The sequence below is a fragment of the Seriola aureovittata genome, chromosome 1, assembly GCF_021018895.1.
Source record: "Seriola aureovittata isolate HTS-2021-v1 ecotype China chromosome 1, ASM2101889v1, whole genome shotgun sequence".
Classification (NCBI taxonomy): Eukaryota; Metazoa; Chordata; class Actinopteri; order Carangiformes; family Carangidae; genus Seriola; species Seriola aureovittata.
In genome coordinates this window covers 25,707,508-25,722,254 of record NC_079364.1, presented here as the reverse complement: position 1 = coordinate 25,722,254, position 14,747 = coordinate 25,707,508, and the positions used below count along the sequence as shown (strand labels likewise).

The window sequence follows — 14,747 nt, the reverse complement described above, 5'->3', positions numbered from 1 at the left end:
AAAAGCAGAGTTCCACTTCACTGAACGCCAAACCTCGGTCATAGATGAGTCATCGCAAAAGCATACAGGCTGTTGCACATTAAATTAACTACAGGTGCACGTGAGCAACATTTTGATCACTTAATCTCCATCAGCTTTGACCAATACATTTCAGTTTTTATTGTTGCTGCACTTCCTCTGTCCAGCACTTTATCTGTAGAATTTTGAATGCACACATCTCTAAACTGAATACCCTAACAAAAATATTCATACTTCCAAATAACACTATTATTAGACAAAACAACCACACAGTCCGCATCAGTCCTACAACTGTAAAAAAAAAAAAAACAACAAAAAAAACCTACTCTTACCATTTGTTGTGACCTTATTATTCTTAGTGTGCTCTTTAAACCCAGTATTTTTGTTAGCATGTAACTGGTACTCTACTATCATAATATTATAGTGTGTACATGCAGTGTTTTCTCAGAGGCTATTGTAAAGTATTAGTGTGTTTCCTTCTCTACTTTAACAAATGTACCCTTTATTCCCGGGGCCAGACAGCAAATGTGAGTGCCAAGCCATGCGGTCTAAACTTTCACAGACTTGGTCTTCCTCTAATATTCATCTGTGCATATCCAAGACCACAGAGAGTCAGATTTACCGACTGCGGTGCAAAAGTGTTTCCTGTTTTGGGCTCAGCCACATCCACTGAGGTCCTGTAGTCCCTCCAGTGTCTTGGCTGCAGCCATGTACTCACTCCCTGTTACATACAAAGCTATCAGTTAAACATTGATGACCCCCAATATTTTTGCTGTATGGTGCAGGGTTGTCCATATAACAAGGCCAACTGTGGCACAGTGCTACAGTTCTGCTGAGGGTGCCAGGGACTCAGATATGATATGTGTTTATATCAATGGCTTCATAAAGCTTCACTCAGAAACAGATGTAGCAATGAGGAATTTGAAAACGTGAGGTGAAATGATGGTTCTTATTTTAAGCCAGAAGAGCAGATGCTATTCAGCCAATATTACATGTAAATTGTAATAACACCTTTGTTTATCAGTTTCCTGTGGTTGTACAGTGTCCTACGTTATTTTGTATACTATCGATGGAGGGATGAATGTTTGTGGAACTGTTGTGAATTTTGTCTGTTGTTTGTCTTCACATCTTTCACTACGCACCTCCATATTTAACAAATACAAAGTTTTTTTTTTTATATCTTTTTTTTTTTTTACTTTTCAAATGTTATAACTGAATTAAAATTCTAGTAACTACTGAGCTCAATTTCTCCTAATCTGTGGGATGGTGGTGGAGAGCTTCACTGGGAGCTCCACAGAATCACAACTATATATTAAATGAAGGTTGAATAAGCCCATGTTGTAATCGTTAGGAAATATGGGGTACATGTTGGTGGCTGCTTGGGTGTGGGCACAGCTGAAAATACAGCTACATGATGCTGATGGCACCACATGAGACTATATATTAGGGCAGCACAATTACAGCAAAACTGACAATTGGAATCACTCTGATAAATATCATCAGTGAGATTTTCCAGCATACTTATCACTTCATGATTGTTACTTGTCAAAGCACATGCACCTTTTAAGTCTCTTCATTTTTGAATCCTTGTCCAGATCTTATTGTGGGTTTTAAAGTGGGTCTGACATAGACTAGATCTAGTAAAAAAAGAGTGAACAGGGGTCTCCATAACAACTATTGCATCAGTATATTGTGCATGTTATTATTGGGAGTGATTCTAGTTCTCTCAGCTCTCCTCAATAATGTTCATGTTCTTTTCTTTCCCCCTTTCCTCCTCAGCTCTGTTGAGCAAATATATTTATACAAGATGTGACACCCTTCTTGTGTGAACAGTGACAACCACAGGTTAACCAGGCTGGAATTAATGCTCAGACACAGGCATGTGTATATCCCTCTGTGACTTTTAAGGAAAACTAGAACCATCTTGATCATGTGTGACAAAAGACAAATAGACAAAAACAACAGTATAAAGGGGAGTGAGGCACACAGAAGGAATTTGAGACAGAGGGAGAAAATGATTCCCACTTCACTGCAGAGCCTTTAAATTAGTGCATCAAATCCTCCTATTTAAAAATCACTTGAAAAACACCTCTGCTCCAATGTTTCACATTTCACACATCAGCAAATTCAGTGCTGTAGAAAGATGGTGTGGTATTCCGAATGACAAAAGATGACTTTTCTTCTCACATCCCCAGTGTTTTTCACACCTCACTCTAAGATCCTGACACCAGCTTAAAACTTGGTGTGAGGATCCTATTTGAGCCAGGAAGCTCTGATTCATGGAACTAGCCTTCAGACAGAGAGCAGCTAAGCATCTTAGCACCACTGGTAGAAGACGCATCATGGGTAAATGAATATGATGAAGTATGTGGTGCTTTAGCGCCTCAGGTTGTGAGCTTAACTAATTCCTTCCAGGAGAGCAAACAGTAGACTTGAATGTCAAAAATCTTTTTGTTTAGTGACAAACATGAGACAGTTATTTTACTTAAGTCAACACAATGTGACTTTCTATATAAACTAGCTCCACAAGTGTTAATAGTGAGATGGTGTGAGCACCTACCTCGACATCCTGCAGGCTGAAGTCATTCTGGTCTTTGAAGTTTGCGGCCCCGGCGCTCAGCTCCATCAGCATCTTGGCGATCTCAGGCTTTATTGCTGCAGTCAGCCTGCTGGCCGCCTCCATGACGTGTTCCTGCACGTCCTTCAGTTGCATAGCTGCTTTGGAATAATGAGAGTTCCTGAACACACTGCTGAACAGGTCTGTGAGGAAGGCGCTGGCCCGGCAGAACACGTTGAGGGCATCCAAATATTTTGAGATGCCTTGCTGGATGTCGGCAACCGCAGTGGTGGTGGCAGAAGGAGGTGGGTGGCAGCTGCCAGGCATGCCCACCCCGGTGCCCATGGGTGAAGAGGCCGAGCAAGAGGAGGCCAGGGAGGCGCTCAGGGTCCGGCTCAGCTCAGGCATCTGGTACTGCTGGTGCTGTTGCACTTTCTGCTTGGACCCGCCGAGCAAAAAGCGACGCTTGTAGTCCATTTTACTTTCCTGCGCACTACAACAATACATAAGTGGTGCAACAGCACCGGAAGCTCCTGTTTTTAGTTTGTTTTTCCCCACAAAGGGCTCCTGTCCTCTTTACAAAAACACCAAACCCAACAATCCTGAAGCCCAGTTATGTGAAAAGACAGCCTACGGATTCCACCTGCCAGAGGCTCATGTCAGTGTGCCTGGTGAGAGGCTGCACAGAAGAGGGTGAGGTCGGAGGGCGATCACAAACACTGGCAGGCTGAGTGAAATGTTTACATGCAGCCCTGCTGCAGATACGTCAGGCCCAGCTTAAAAAACAGCACAGACACACCTCCAGATTCTCTGTTTCCAGCTTCAAAAAAATTGATCATAATAGGAGACGAAAAGTCAAAAACACTACAGTACTACAGAGTACTACAGCCAAGTTTTAAAGCACTTTAACTTTCCTTCAGAATGGGGGAAAAATCCTTCTTCATACAGTATATAGAGTAAATACACATATGTATGTACATATATAAACCTACACCAGCCTGCACTAATAAAAATAGAAAATCGTTTTAAAAGCTGAAAGCAAATATGAAAAATGAATCCAAGGAAAATGAGACACTGGTCAACAGCACAGAGGGAAAACAATAGTAATAAAAAAAAAAAAAAGAAAAAAAAAAAAGAAAAATGGGGAAAAAAACAAGTGAGTAAATGCTGGAGTCAGAGGATGTGGCTTCGACTTTGCTTGTGCACTGGCTGGTGGAGGAGCAGTGGGAGGCGAAGGGCAGACAGATCCAGTCCGTCTCAAATCCTCTTCACAAAGCAGGACTATGCAGGCAGTGAGCGAGTGGCCAGCTGATAGCTCCGTCTGCCTGTCTGAAGTCTCCAGCAGCTTCCTGGTCTCTCTGCTGTCTGCTGGCTGAGGTAGATATTACTCACTGCGGAAACGAGTATGCTTCCAGATCTCGCTGTTTTCCGCAGATGCAGATTAGAGCGACAAAAGCACAAAAGTATCTGTAAGGCCTCTAGGTCATTTCCTAAGGGAGGAAAGGGCAGAGACACAAAAATGAGGGTTAACATCATGTCAAAGAGGAAAGATGAGCTTCATTTCAACTGAAACAATGCTACTTCACTTGATTTGCAACAATTTCAAACAGTTTTTGAGAAATATTAATAATGTATCAATTACGGTTTTTAAACAAAGTTTTATGGAAGAGCCTGAATGCTACATAGAGTGACAGGAACACAAATATAAATTGTCAAATAATACACCTTTGAAAACAGCAAGTCAAGCAACAATTAATATTGCGGCCTCAATTGCTGGATACACTGAAAGCAGAAGTAATATAAAGCTGAAACACACAACTTCAGTCTCAAATTTCACAATACAATAATCTGATAATGTGCATCATGAATCCAGTGATAGCTTCAGTCTTATGTCTGAGAAGTGAGATGAGAAGTGAGATTATTTCACCACTTGTGAATACGAGGCCTGAACATTTCGGAGTTCAAGTCAAGACATTTAAGAGTGTCGTCAAACTCTGCGTGGAGCTGATGCAGGTTCTTATAGTACCATTCACCAGAAATGGCATTTAGCTTCCCCTTCATGCAGTGCCAATAGTGTGCCACATTGCAAATATTCAACTACTGAAATTTCATTTTGATATCATAAATCTAATAATGAGAATGATGATAACAACTAAAGTTGCACAGTTGAAAATCATTAAGTCACATCATTAAGTATGAAAAGTGGATGAAAAGGTCAATAGATAAAATATCAGTAGTCGCAAAAATGACCTTAAAACACTAAGCACTGTACAACAACTGACAAGACAAGACTGTGTTGCAGCAGAGCACTGCCTTCTACTTGAAAGATATTGCACCTCAACCTCATTATTCTGGAGGTACCATTTTTAAAGGTTATGTTCAAGTTACAAATATGTTTGCAGAAGTGTTAAAAAACATCCCCTTTGATTCTACTCAACTTGTTTTGCATGTGTAGTCTGTTTTATCTCTGAGTTTTAATCAAATGATGAAACTGTTCTTGTGTTTATTACCACTTGAACATTCTGCATTTCACACTTTCACTAGTCACTATGTATTACATGGTTGTCTTTGTACTTTTTTCACCCAGAAAGAAAAAGTTGTTCAACAGCATTTAAGATAACATTTGTAAATTATCTGTATAAAAAAATAGAAACTCTTTAGTAGCTGATATGTAATATAGACCTTCATCCTGCTTCATTCCATATGAGATTATTATACTTATTATTATACTTATTATTATTTGTAACATCCATAATGTGTCAACTGTTGTAGTGACAGATTAAAAAAAAAAAAAAAAAAAGTTATTTTTCAGCTCTGATTGGAAGAGGATGATTTCAGCCACATTAGTCTAAACTTGGTGCTAATATTATATTACAGTTTGGTAAAGAGCTGCGGTTTAAAGTTGTACATTTCTAGACGATTACTAACACCATACCTCACAGAGAGCGTCTCTGAAAAGACTCTCTGGCAGTGTCTGGTTTAGCAGAACACAGCTGCAGAGAGAAATTCCTGCAAGAAGCCATTGTTGGAAGACACTGCAGAGTCTGTTGAGCTAAACACAGTAGGAGTCACAATACTCTCATTCAATACCCAAGCATTATGTGATTTGTCCTTCTCCCCTTGGCCTTTTCACTTGATTATGAATATAATATTTTATATTGTCATCTTCTTAGGGAATTTGGACTCACGCATCCAAATAAAATTAACAATAATCGAACTCAAAGACAGCTAAAGGTCAGCTTGTGACAGTCTGCAGATTTTAGAAAGACATGTGTAAGACACAGGTAGTGACATTCCTGACAGGGAAAAAATACAATACTAAACCCAACCTGCAAATGGCTAAAATGCAACATGCCACAAAAACATCCGTGGAAATAAAACTGACAGGATCTTGAAATAAAAACTAAATCGTACTTTGGAAAATTTAAAAACAGGTCTGTAGTAACTTTTATTTATCAGAGGTGAAAGCATTTTTTGGAGGGAAACTGAATGTAATATTCTGATGTTGTGTTATACTGTGGGCTAGTAGGTATAACCTTCAAAGAAAACAGTCCATCACTAAACCTGTTCATCTGCTATGTACAGTGCAAGGAGGCACTGAAGTTGATACAGACACACACTGCTGATGATATTGCCCTCAATGAGACACCAAACATCAACATGACAGACTAATCTGTTAGATACACAGCTCCCTACACAGCAGGGCTATCATTCTGTGGAACATTCAGACTATGTTATCTCATAGCACCATGCTGAAAGCTTCTGTGTTGTGGGATGAGTCAGAAAAAGCAACCTGTGGAAAAAAAAAAAAAACACTGGACCCAACTAGATAACACCATCCAGTCTGCTGTCATTGTACGCTAAGCAGCTGCGCCGTTGCCTTACACATGTAGCTTCCATTACGCACACCCAGCAACATTCTCCTGACCTTCAAACCTCACTTCCTTTCACAAACAGAGGGGTACGCCTGGAAAAAAAAGAAGAAAAAAAATCAGCCCATCCTCATCTGTCCCGGGTCATTAAGTGGAGAGACAAAGCCGAGGGAAAGCAGTGACCTCTTCATCAAGGGGCAACAGAGAGGTGGTTCCCGTTTTTTAACTTACATTAGAGGAATGTTGTTATTGAAAAAAGTCGCACTGAAGGGTAAAGAGTCATGCATGCACACTTACATTCGGGCTACTGGGAATTTATCTTGCTCATAGGTTCTACAACAAATGTTCAGGCAGTGTTGCTTAATTTCTTCCACCTCAAGCTTTCCTATACTAGGATTTAACCACGTGATTTTCTAAAAGCTTTTACAAGATCTATGTACTGTATCTACAAGAGATGCACTGATACATTGGATCAGTATCAACACAGATGTTTGTTAAGTGCTCAGATGCCAGCCCTAGTGTGATAGAGCACAGTTTCTTTGCCGAAGTATAAAATTCAGAGTTTCCACAATCAGTTAGTTTCATTCAGTCATGGCAGGTAGCTCTGATTCATCCTCTTGTGTTTTCCTATGAAAGCAATTACCCACGGACTGCTGTACTGTAAATTCCTCAACAGAATATCACGCCACAGATCTACATCTGGTCATTTACCATCACTTCTCAGCCTTTTGGCTGCATTCAGGCATTAAAATAAAGCACATTGCCAGCTCCTCAAGGATTAAGTTTAAGTATTTAGTTAATTATTTGCCAGGTGAACAGCAAACTGTCTACTTGTTACTCAGTGTGTTTGAGAGCAGCTAACTAGTGCAACGGTGCAGCTCTCTAAATCCCAGAGATTATAGCCACAGTGAGAACCTGCCAGGTGGCCCACAATGCCTGCAAGATGACACAGTTAATAGCTTCTGCGAGGTAAACAGGAAACCTGAGCTTGGCTAGCCTGGGGTTATCCACTGTAGCGCTCACACTTTCACACTGTTGGGCTAAATAACAGGGAGGAGTACAGAAATACAGTGTGTGCACCAAAGTGTTTGGAGAAGGCTAAACAGGTCAGTGAGACCACAGCAGGAAACAACAGCAACCAACTTTGATTCAATTTGCTCAACAATCGTTTTGTTTGTTGTGGTAGCTCAGAAAATCAACTTGTGATGTCCATATCATTACCAGCAGCGACAGCATGGCTGGCATTGTTTCCACCACGTGAGTCGTGTGTGTGTCATCATGGCAAAATGTGGTCATGGAGACGCTTCCTGTAGTGGGAACTACCACAGAGGCGGTTTTGAGAACTTTGGCAGGTGTCTGTCTGTCTGTCTGTGGAGAGATTGTGTCACCATGATAGAGTCACAACTACTTTACTTATGTAATAATGTAGTAATAATGCAGTAATGACTGCTGTGTACTCATGGGTCTACATGTTGACAGGCGTCACGGCTGATGTGTTTCTATCACAGGATGGGCTCTAGTTTTTTTTCTATATTTAATTAGTAATTTATTTAATTGTATATTTTAGTATTTCTTAAAAACACTAATGTAACAGAGGATCTGCTCACAGCTGGAGATAATTAAAACTAATTGTGCGGACAGTGGGGACAGCTTTAGGAAGGTGGTTTGGAAAACCAAAAAGTTAAAAATTTATTCTATGTGAAAACATGCGTGCATTTTGTTCAGTTTAATAAACAGTGATGAGAAAACAAGCTAAATTACCTTGATTTCTTTATATATTAACTGTAAAATGTCATACCATGAAGCCTTGCAAACAGGATACACTGTTTGGTATAAGTATGCATGAGTGTGTACTGAGACATAGCATGTGGCTTTGACTAGTTCAGTTGCTTTTGATTTTTCTGAGAGTGAAAACCTCATACTGGTTTGGGGTAGTGTATGGTCCCACTCTCTTCAGAGAGAATAACAAAAGTAGGAACTGATTAAATGCAGTGAGTCATAGTCCATTCAGCCTGAACAACAAAGCCAGATTTTTTTTTAGAGAAAATTGTGGGCTACTTTCTTTGTTACATAGTTGTTTCAGGCAGATATAATTCATCTATGTAACGTTATTAGAGAGTGTTAGTGGTCTACATTTCCTTCCTGGCTATAAAACTCCATAAGCAGAGGTTATCCCAAGAGAAACAGACATGGTATCAATATTAATGAGGCCTGTCGGCTTCTCGGGGTAGCTCTACTGGCTGCCAGCCTCCTGTTGCAGGGCACACTGTATTAGAGATTGCACCCAAACAAACACATGTGATAGGAGAGTGCCTCCGGATACACTGGAGATGTGCCAGCCCACTTTAATGTCCTTCCTCCAGCAGGGGCAGCTTAGGGCTAATGTTAGCTCTACTTCCCCACTCACCGTTACAAGTCAGCTACTCAGCTTCAACAGGAAGGGGGTTTAGGTTTCCTGGAGCAAGCTCCCTGTCGCCAGCAACAAAAATGTCAAGCCAGGTGTGCCACTGGGTATGTGTATGTAGTAACACTCACACAATACCAAGTGTGATTTATGTGTCTGTGCAAACCTCAGGGCCAACAACTGCAGCTATCACCAGACAACTAGGAGGTTTTTTTTTTTTTTTTTTTTTTAAGTAGTAGTAGCCTTCTAGTAAAAAGCTGGTGACATTTCACAATGTGATATCATTTTGTTTTTGAATAACATCAACATTAAATCTAATTATCCTTTTTTTTCCTGGGAACCAAAGTAAAATACATATACCTTCTCATCAACAAACTACTTTGCATTCCTACTGTGATACATATTTACACCTGGAATCAGGCCCACTACATCTGCACCGTTAACTGGCTACTGAGCATCTGCACTCAAGCAAACTAGTACCATAGCTCTAAGACACCTCCACACCAGTTGCTGGGAACCAATTGCCTTTTATTTTATTCACTATCCCAAGCCAACCAGCCAGCCCTCCGGTCACAGGCCCATTTCTGTAACCTTAAGGATACTGCCAATCTTGATGCCAATAGCAGTTACTTTCGTATCAGCCGCCATATTTGTGTGGCTGTCACATCACAGCTAGGTAGCTTAATAGCTGTGGATGGGGCAGCTGTTACCCATGCTGACAGCTCCTTATCCATCTGCCACTGTGAGGCAAACACAGGCCCTCTGACGCTCCAGCCACAGGCCCGACATTAGCTCTCTCATGAAGTCTATTTCAGCCTCCATGGGCAAAACAGCTGCCCGACGGTCCACACCACACTGTTTTTAGACACTCCAAAAGGTTCAGCTCAAAGAAAAAAAATCTTCTCCCCTACATCTGTTGCCAATGAAGCAAAGGAATGCATTTCCCCAGAACCCTCTTAATGTGGGTTCAAACGAGCACAAAAAAGCAGGTCAGGAAAACCAGTCAAACGCTGCAAAACATCTCCTCAAAATATCATGTCATTGAACAAAGTATATATATCATATATATTTTACTAATTGAGTTTTGGAAAGCAAGATTCCGAATTTGGTAGAAGCTTCACTGAAGACATACCACGAAGCAGCTACAGTGAAGACCATCCATCAGGAGACAGGTCGAGGAGGTCAGTCCAAATGACAGGACAAGTGCCGTGAGCAACTGTGTGACAGGAGCTGAGCCAGGCTCCTCTTGCCCACAGAACACAAGGAGAGTATTGTGGCAGGCCCTGGTCTCCTCATACCACCACTCAGAAAAAAACTCTCACACATGCAGCTGCATGACTTCGTGAGAGGGAGAGAAAAAAATAAAGACCGTGGCTGCGATTTAATATTAACCTCAAGAATAGATTTTCTGTCATCAATACAGTATTTCTCCTGGAATTATTTTGTAGGCAGCTGCAGGTTTTGGTGGTCTAAGTGTAATGTTTGGTTTTGTTCCTACAACTAATCCCGTTTTGGTCCCATTTTTTCTTCTGAGGGTTTGGAACTAAAAATACATTTACTTTGATACTCAGTTATCATAAAGTCATCATATACACTTTTCTGTGAAATCGTAGCTAATTCTGCAAGATTGTTTTTTTTTTTTTGGCAGATTCTGCACTTTCTAAAGCAGTAGTGAAACTTTTTTTTGCTGCTGAAGCAAATCACTGTTGAATAAATTCGGACAAAACCTAATACTCCTATCAGTCGAGAGGCTGATACAGTTGGCCAACAGGCTGGATCATATTAGGCTAACCTGTACTGTCATAATAGACACTGTAAGTAGCTTATGGCTCCAATAAAAATAGCAGACAGGCCACTCTAACAAAGGACATACTTGAGGGCCCCACAGGTCTGCCTCGCATATGCAAACACATTTCAACATGTGCCTTTGCCTTAATCAAATAACAAATTCCAACACCCTAAGAAAGAAAAATATTTGAATTTACTAATTAATTCAAGAATCAAGATGACAATGAATTCCTAAATGGACACACAAATTAATAAAATGAGTCCCATCTGATTTAATCTGATCAGAGCCTTTGCACAAAGCATACATGTCTTCCAGTATTCAGCTGTAAGCAAACAGAATTAGCTCCGATTTCCTCTCCAGAATAGCAGTGAACAACAGTGAGAGTGTTTAGTGTGCCCAACCAGTGTGTTTCAACAAGTGAGAGCAGTGATGAAAGGCTGTGACGTCAGTTCCATTCATGAAAGGTTGGTGGCAACCTGTGGGGATGAAAATGCTTCACTTAGCCTATATTGAGCAGGCTATATACTGAGGTCGCAGGTTGTGCTGCATGCCAGCCACCAGGGTGCTGTATTTTTAGCCAGGACAAAAAGTAAGAATTTATTCTTCCACTTTAGGCACAATGGGGCAGGATATGGAGGTGCCATAAAAGTCAGAAATTCAGGCTTGGTCACACAATCAGCAGAACTATTTTTGTGTAATTCAAGTGTGAGTCACAGAAACCAACAACCTTCTGCACAGAAAAGAAAGAAAAGTCCCCTTTAACAGTGACGGCTTTAAGAGCGTAAGTGTAAAATACACTGACCACCAGGACGTAGCAGGGTGGTGGATAAAGGAACCATACTTTTAAAGAATGGACCCTGATACAAGCCACTGCTGAAGTGCCCTTGAACAACATATCAAATCTCTATTAGCTCCACTATTCGCTCTTTGGTGGCTGACCCTGACTTCTGACCCGCTCGTGGAAAAGCACAAGAAAAATATTTCTTGCAAGGATTAATAAAGATAAGTATCACATTACACAAGAGTTTCACGTTAGCCTCGATTCTTGTTTTATTTGATCATCTCTAGTGCACACGCAGTCAAGCATCTCACTGGGAACATTTGACTGAGGGGCAAATAGCTGACCACAAATGAAGACTAAACTGGTTTCCCAGGAGACAGGGGTGAGATTTCCCATGCCACAAGCCCTCTCCCCCTTAGGTGTAAACCCACTAGCTGCTTCCCCCTGGATGAGGACTGGCATCTTATTCACTTCTGCCTAGAAAACATCCAACATTTAATTGAGGTGTACAAAATAAGCTCTACTAACCAAGCAGCAGACGAAAGAGCAGTGGACTAGATGTAGAGCTGAAACATCTCCTGTTAGAGAAAGCGCAGACCCCCACCTCCTGCCACACACCAGTGCAAATAGTGGTGTTAGCTTTGTGCATCCAAATGAAAATCCTGTCACACAATACAAACTCAAAACACACAACGCTGCATCTCTCTGAGGTATGGGCCACCAAACACTTCTATTATCTAACACCATCCTCCTCTGGTGGACAGCATAGCTTAAATATATCGAGAGCAATATATTATTTTTAACAGACAGTTTCTGGTTCTTATTTATGCACACACACACACACACACACACATATATATATATGTATGTGTGTGTGTGTGTGTGTGTGTGTGTGTGTGTGTATCCCCCCGTGCTGAAATCATTCAATATGCTTCGTCCTGTCCTCTTCCCATTTTGATCAATAGCTATTGCTGATACATTTACTGGATTATATCAGCCTATACCTTTTGTGGGGTATCACCATCAATATTAAGTACATTGAAAAACAGCTACACAACATAGACTTTACAGCCTCTAGGTCAGTTACATTAAAGTATCAAGTGTTTATGATATGATAACATGCACACTGACTCCTGTTTAATGCCAATGAGACAAATTTGCTTACAAACAGACCACTTGATTGAAGTTAGTTTATTCAGTTATTACCAAGCTTTTTTGAGCCCTGTCATGAAGTGTATGTGGCTGTAAAGTGCACAAAAGCAAGAACACTAATGTAATAATAACCCAGACAACGGTAACTAAGACTATCCCTGTAGGGAAGTGGTTGTGTGAGCTGTAGACTTAAGGTAACATTTAGATTCCTTCCTGTAACACCTGTTGTTCCTATGACATAATCTTGAGGAAGGTGGTTTTGTCAAAAGTTCAGAGTTAAGACGGCTAATAGTCACAGACCCACAGTTTCAAAAAGAACAAAAAAAAAAAAAAACTCAATTTATCTGCCTGGCCCAGTTTAAGAGTAGAAAGTAAAAATCAATATACAAAATGTTAGAATTCCCAGGTACTAATAATACCATGGTCTGGGTTAGCTCATCCCTTCCCCCAGGAGTGACTACTGTGTAACACTCATCTGAATAATCTAAAACTGTGCAGCAAGATAAACACTAGAAAGCTCCTTTGTTGAAGGAAATATCGCTCAGGTCTGTGGAGACAGTGCCAGTACAGAACAAGCCTGTAATCCACCCGAGGCAAGCGCAAACAGTAATCTTGTGACTGTAGGTCAACTTCCTCACACATGCATCCGGATTCAATGTTAGACTAAGGAAAAGTGTCGCTCCTGGTCCTATCATGTGTTGACAAACACTGAAGACAAAAAGAAAGAAAGAAAAACAACTGGAGCCCTATAATTAGTCCAACAACTGTGATGACCATTCAGGCACAGGGGTGAATAAGCTAGTGAAGAGAATGAGTTTAAACAGAGGCAGGAATTTTGCCGAGCACTGCACGTATTTCCATAGTGACACAGCTGTGGCAGATGTTAACACATAGGTTAAGGGGTGTTTCAATGAAAGCTGCAAAACTCAACAACAGGAAGCCAATGACCTTAACATGAATGCCTATTTATATGTCTGAAATCCCACTGTATTCTGATTTGAATATCAGACAACACTGTACTGGCCCACCATTCAACATCATGAACATACAAACTATCTTAAAACTGACATCAGAAACAACTTTCTATATCATTGCAAGTTTAAAAAGGTCTTTGTCTGTCATATTTCTCAACACTTAACAACACTTTGCATTAAAAGGCAACAAAAATGAATCCATCTCATCCATCATAGTCCAATTAACTTAACTATTAAGGTCAATTAGGCCACTAGCAACATCTGATTTCCCTATTCTGTGTATAACAAGCATTTTTCTCTCTTTTCTTGAAATATGGATGATATAATGACAATGGAAGCTGTTTTTCAGATTCCACCTGTAAGCAGATCAGCTGTTTATGACAAACGTTGCAGCCCTAGATATTTTTTCCAGTGCACAGGCAGCCTCAATCTCTGAAAGTGACCCTGATCAATCTCCTTGTTCTTAATGATCAAATTCTATGGACAACTAAAAGGTCGCTTCTGCATCTAATTTCTACACGCCGGCGACCAAAACAGGAAACGCATTCCATGTGATGTCAAAAGACAGATCCCTGGCTAGACTACACCCCTCGAGAGAAGTAGGACAACGTTATTTATTAATGCAATTCCAGATTTCTCTTTTCTGTACTGTAGTGACTATATAAAGCCACGTTACCCACATCACTGTGGTGTTTGTAACTTACTGCTGTTGTGTTCGCAGTGTGCGGTTCCTCACAACCAATCTATAAAAATGGATGAAAGAAAACAGTTCCTAGATAATCTGGTGCATGAGCCAAGCATTCAGTTATCATACCTGCACTATTTTTCTGTGTGGCACACATGGGGTGGTAATATTACAACACCTCATCTGCTGGCTATACGTTATCAAAGACAGCACGGCTACTCTCGTGGCTATGAATGCAACAGCGAAACGTTGTTAGCTACTTTATATTGCAACTTCAACGAGCCAGAAAATTAACTATTGGGATAGTTTTGTACTCGCTAAAGGGATTATTTTAAAATCCGATCACTATTTAGCAGGAAGGTGTAACAAAATCCCCGCAAGCGCAGTTCGCCGGTTTCATCGAAACTCTCTGGGATGACATGGCCCAAGTCATGGGAACATTATGTCGCAGCTATTAATACGGCCTTTTAATGCCCTAAATGCAGTGTCGCCGGAAAGGCTTCCGCGGCGTCAGG

The 14,747-nt window shown here is 40.7% G+C and overlaps 1 protein-coding gene across 2 annotated transcripts in view; it reads right to left on the bottom strand.

Moving 5' to 3' along the window:
- The window catches only part of LOC130183230 (granule associated Rac and RHOG effector protein 1-like), a 34,902-nt gene that overhangs the window by 19,131 nt on the left and 1,024 nt on the right, over window positions 1–14,747 (bottom strand). Inside the window, exons 1-2 of one of the 2 annotated variants that reach the window (XM_056398520.1) lie at window positions 9,984–10,615; window positions 2,579–4,065 (exon numbers count right to left, since the gene is read on the bottom strand). In XM_056398520.1, the coding sequence (XP_056254495.1) occupies window positions 2,579–3,082 (504 nt within the window). In that variant the 5' untranslated portion in view covers window positions 3,083–4,065; window positions 9,984–10,615. Of the gene's footprint in view, window positions 1–2,578; window positions 4,066–9,983; window positions 10,616–14,747 lie in introns of those variants that run through there. The other variant, XM_056398593.1, reaches the window with a different exon arrangement.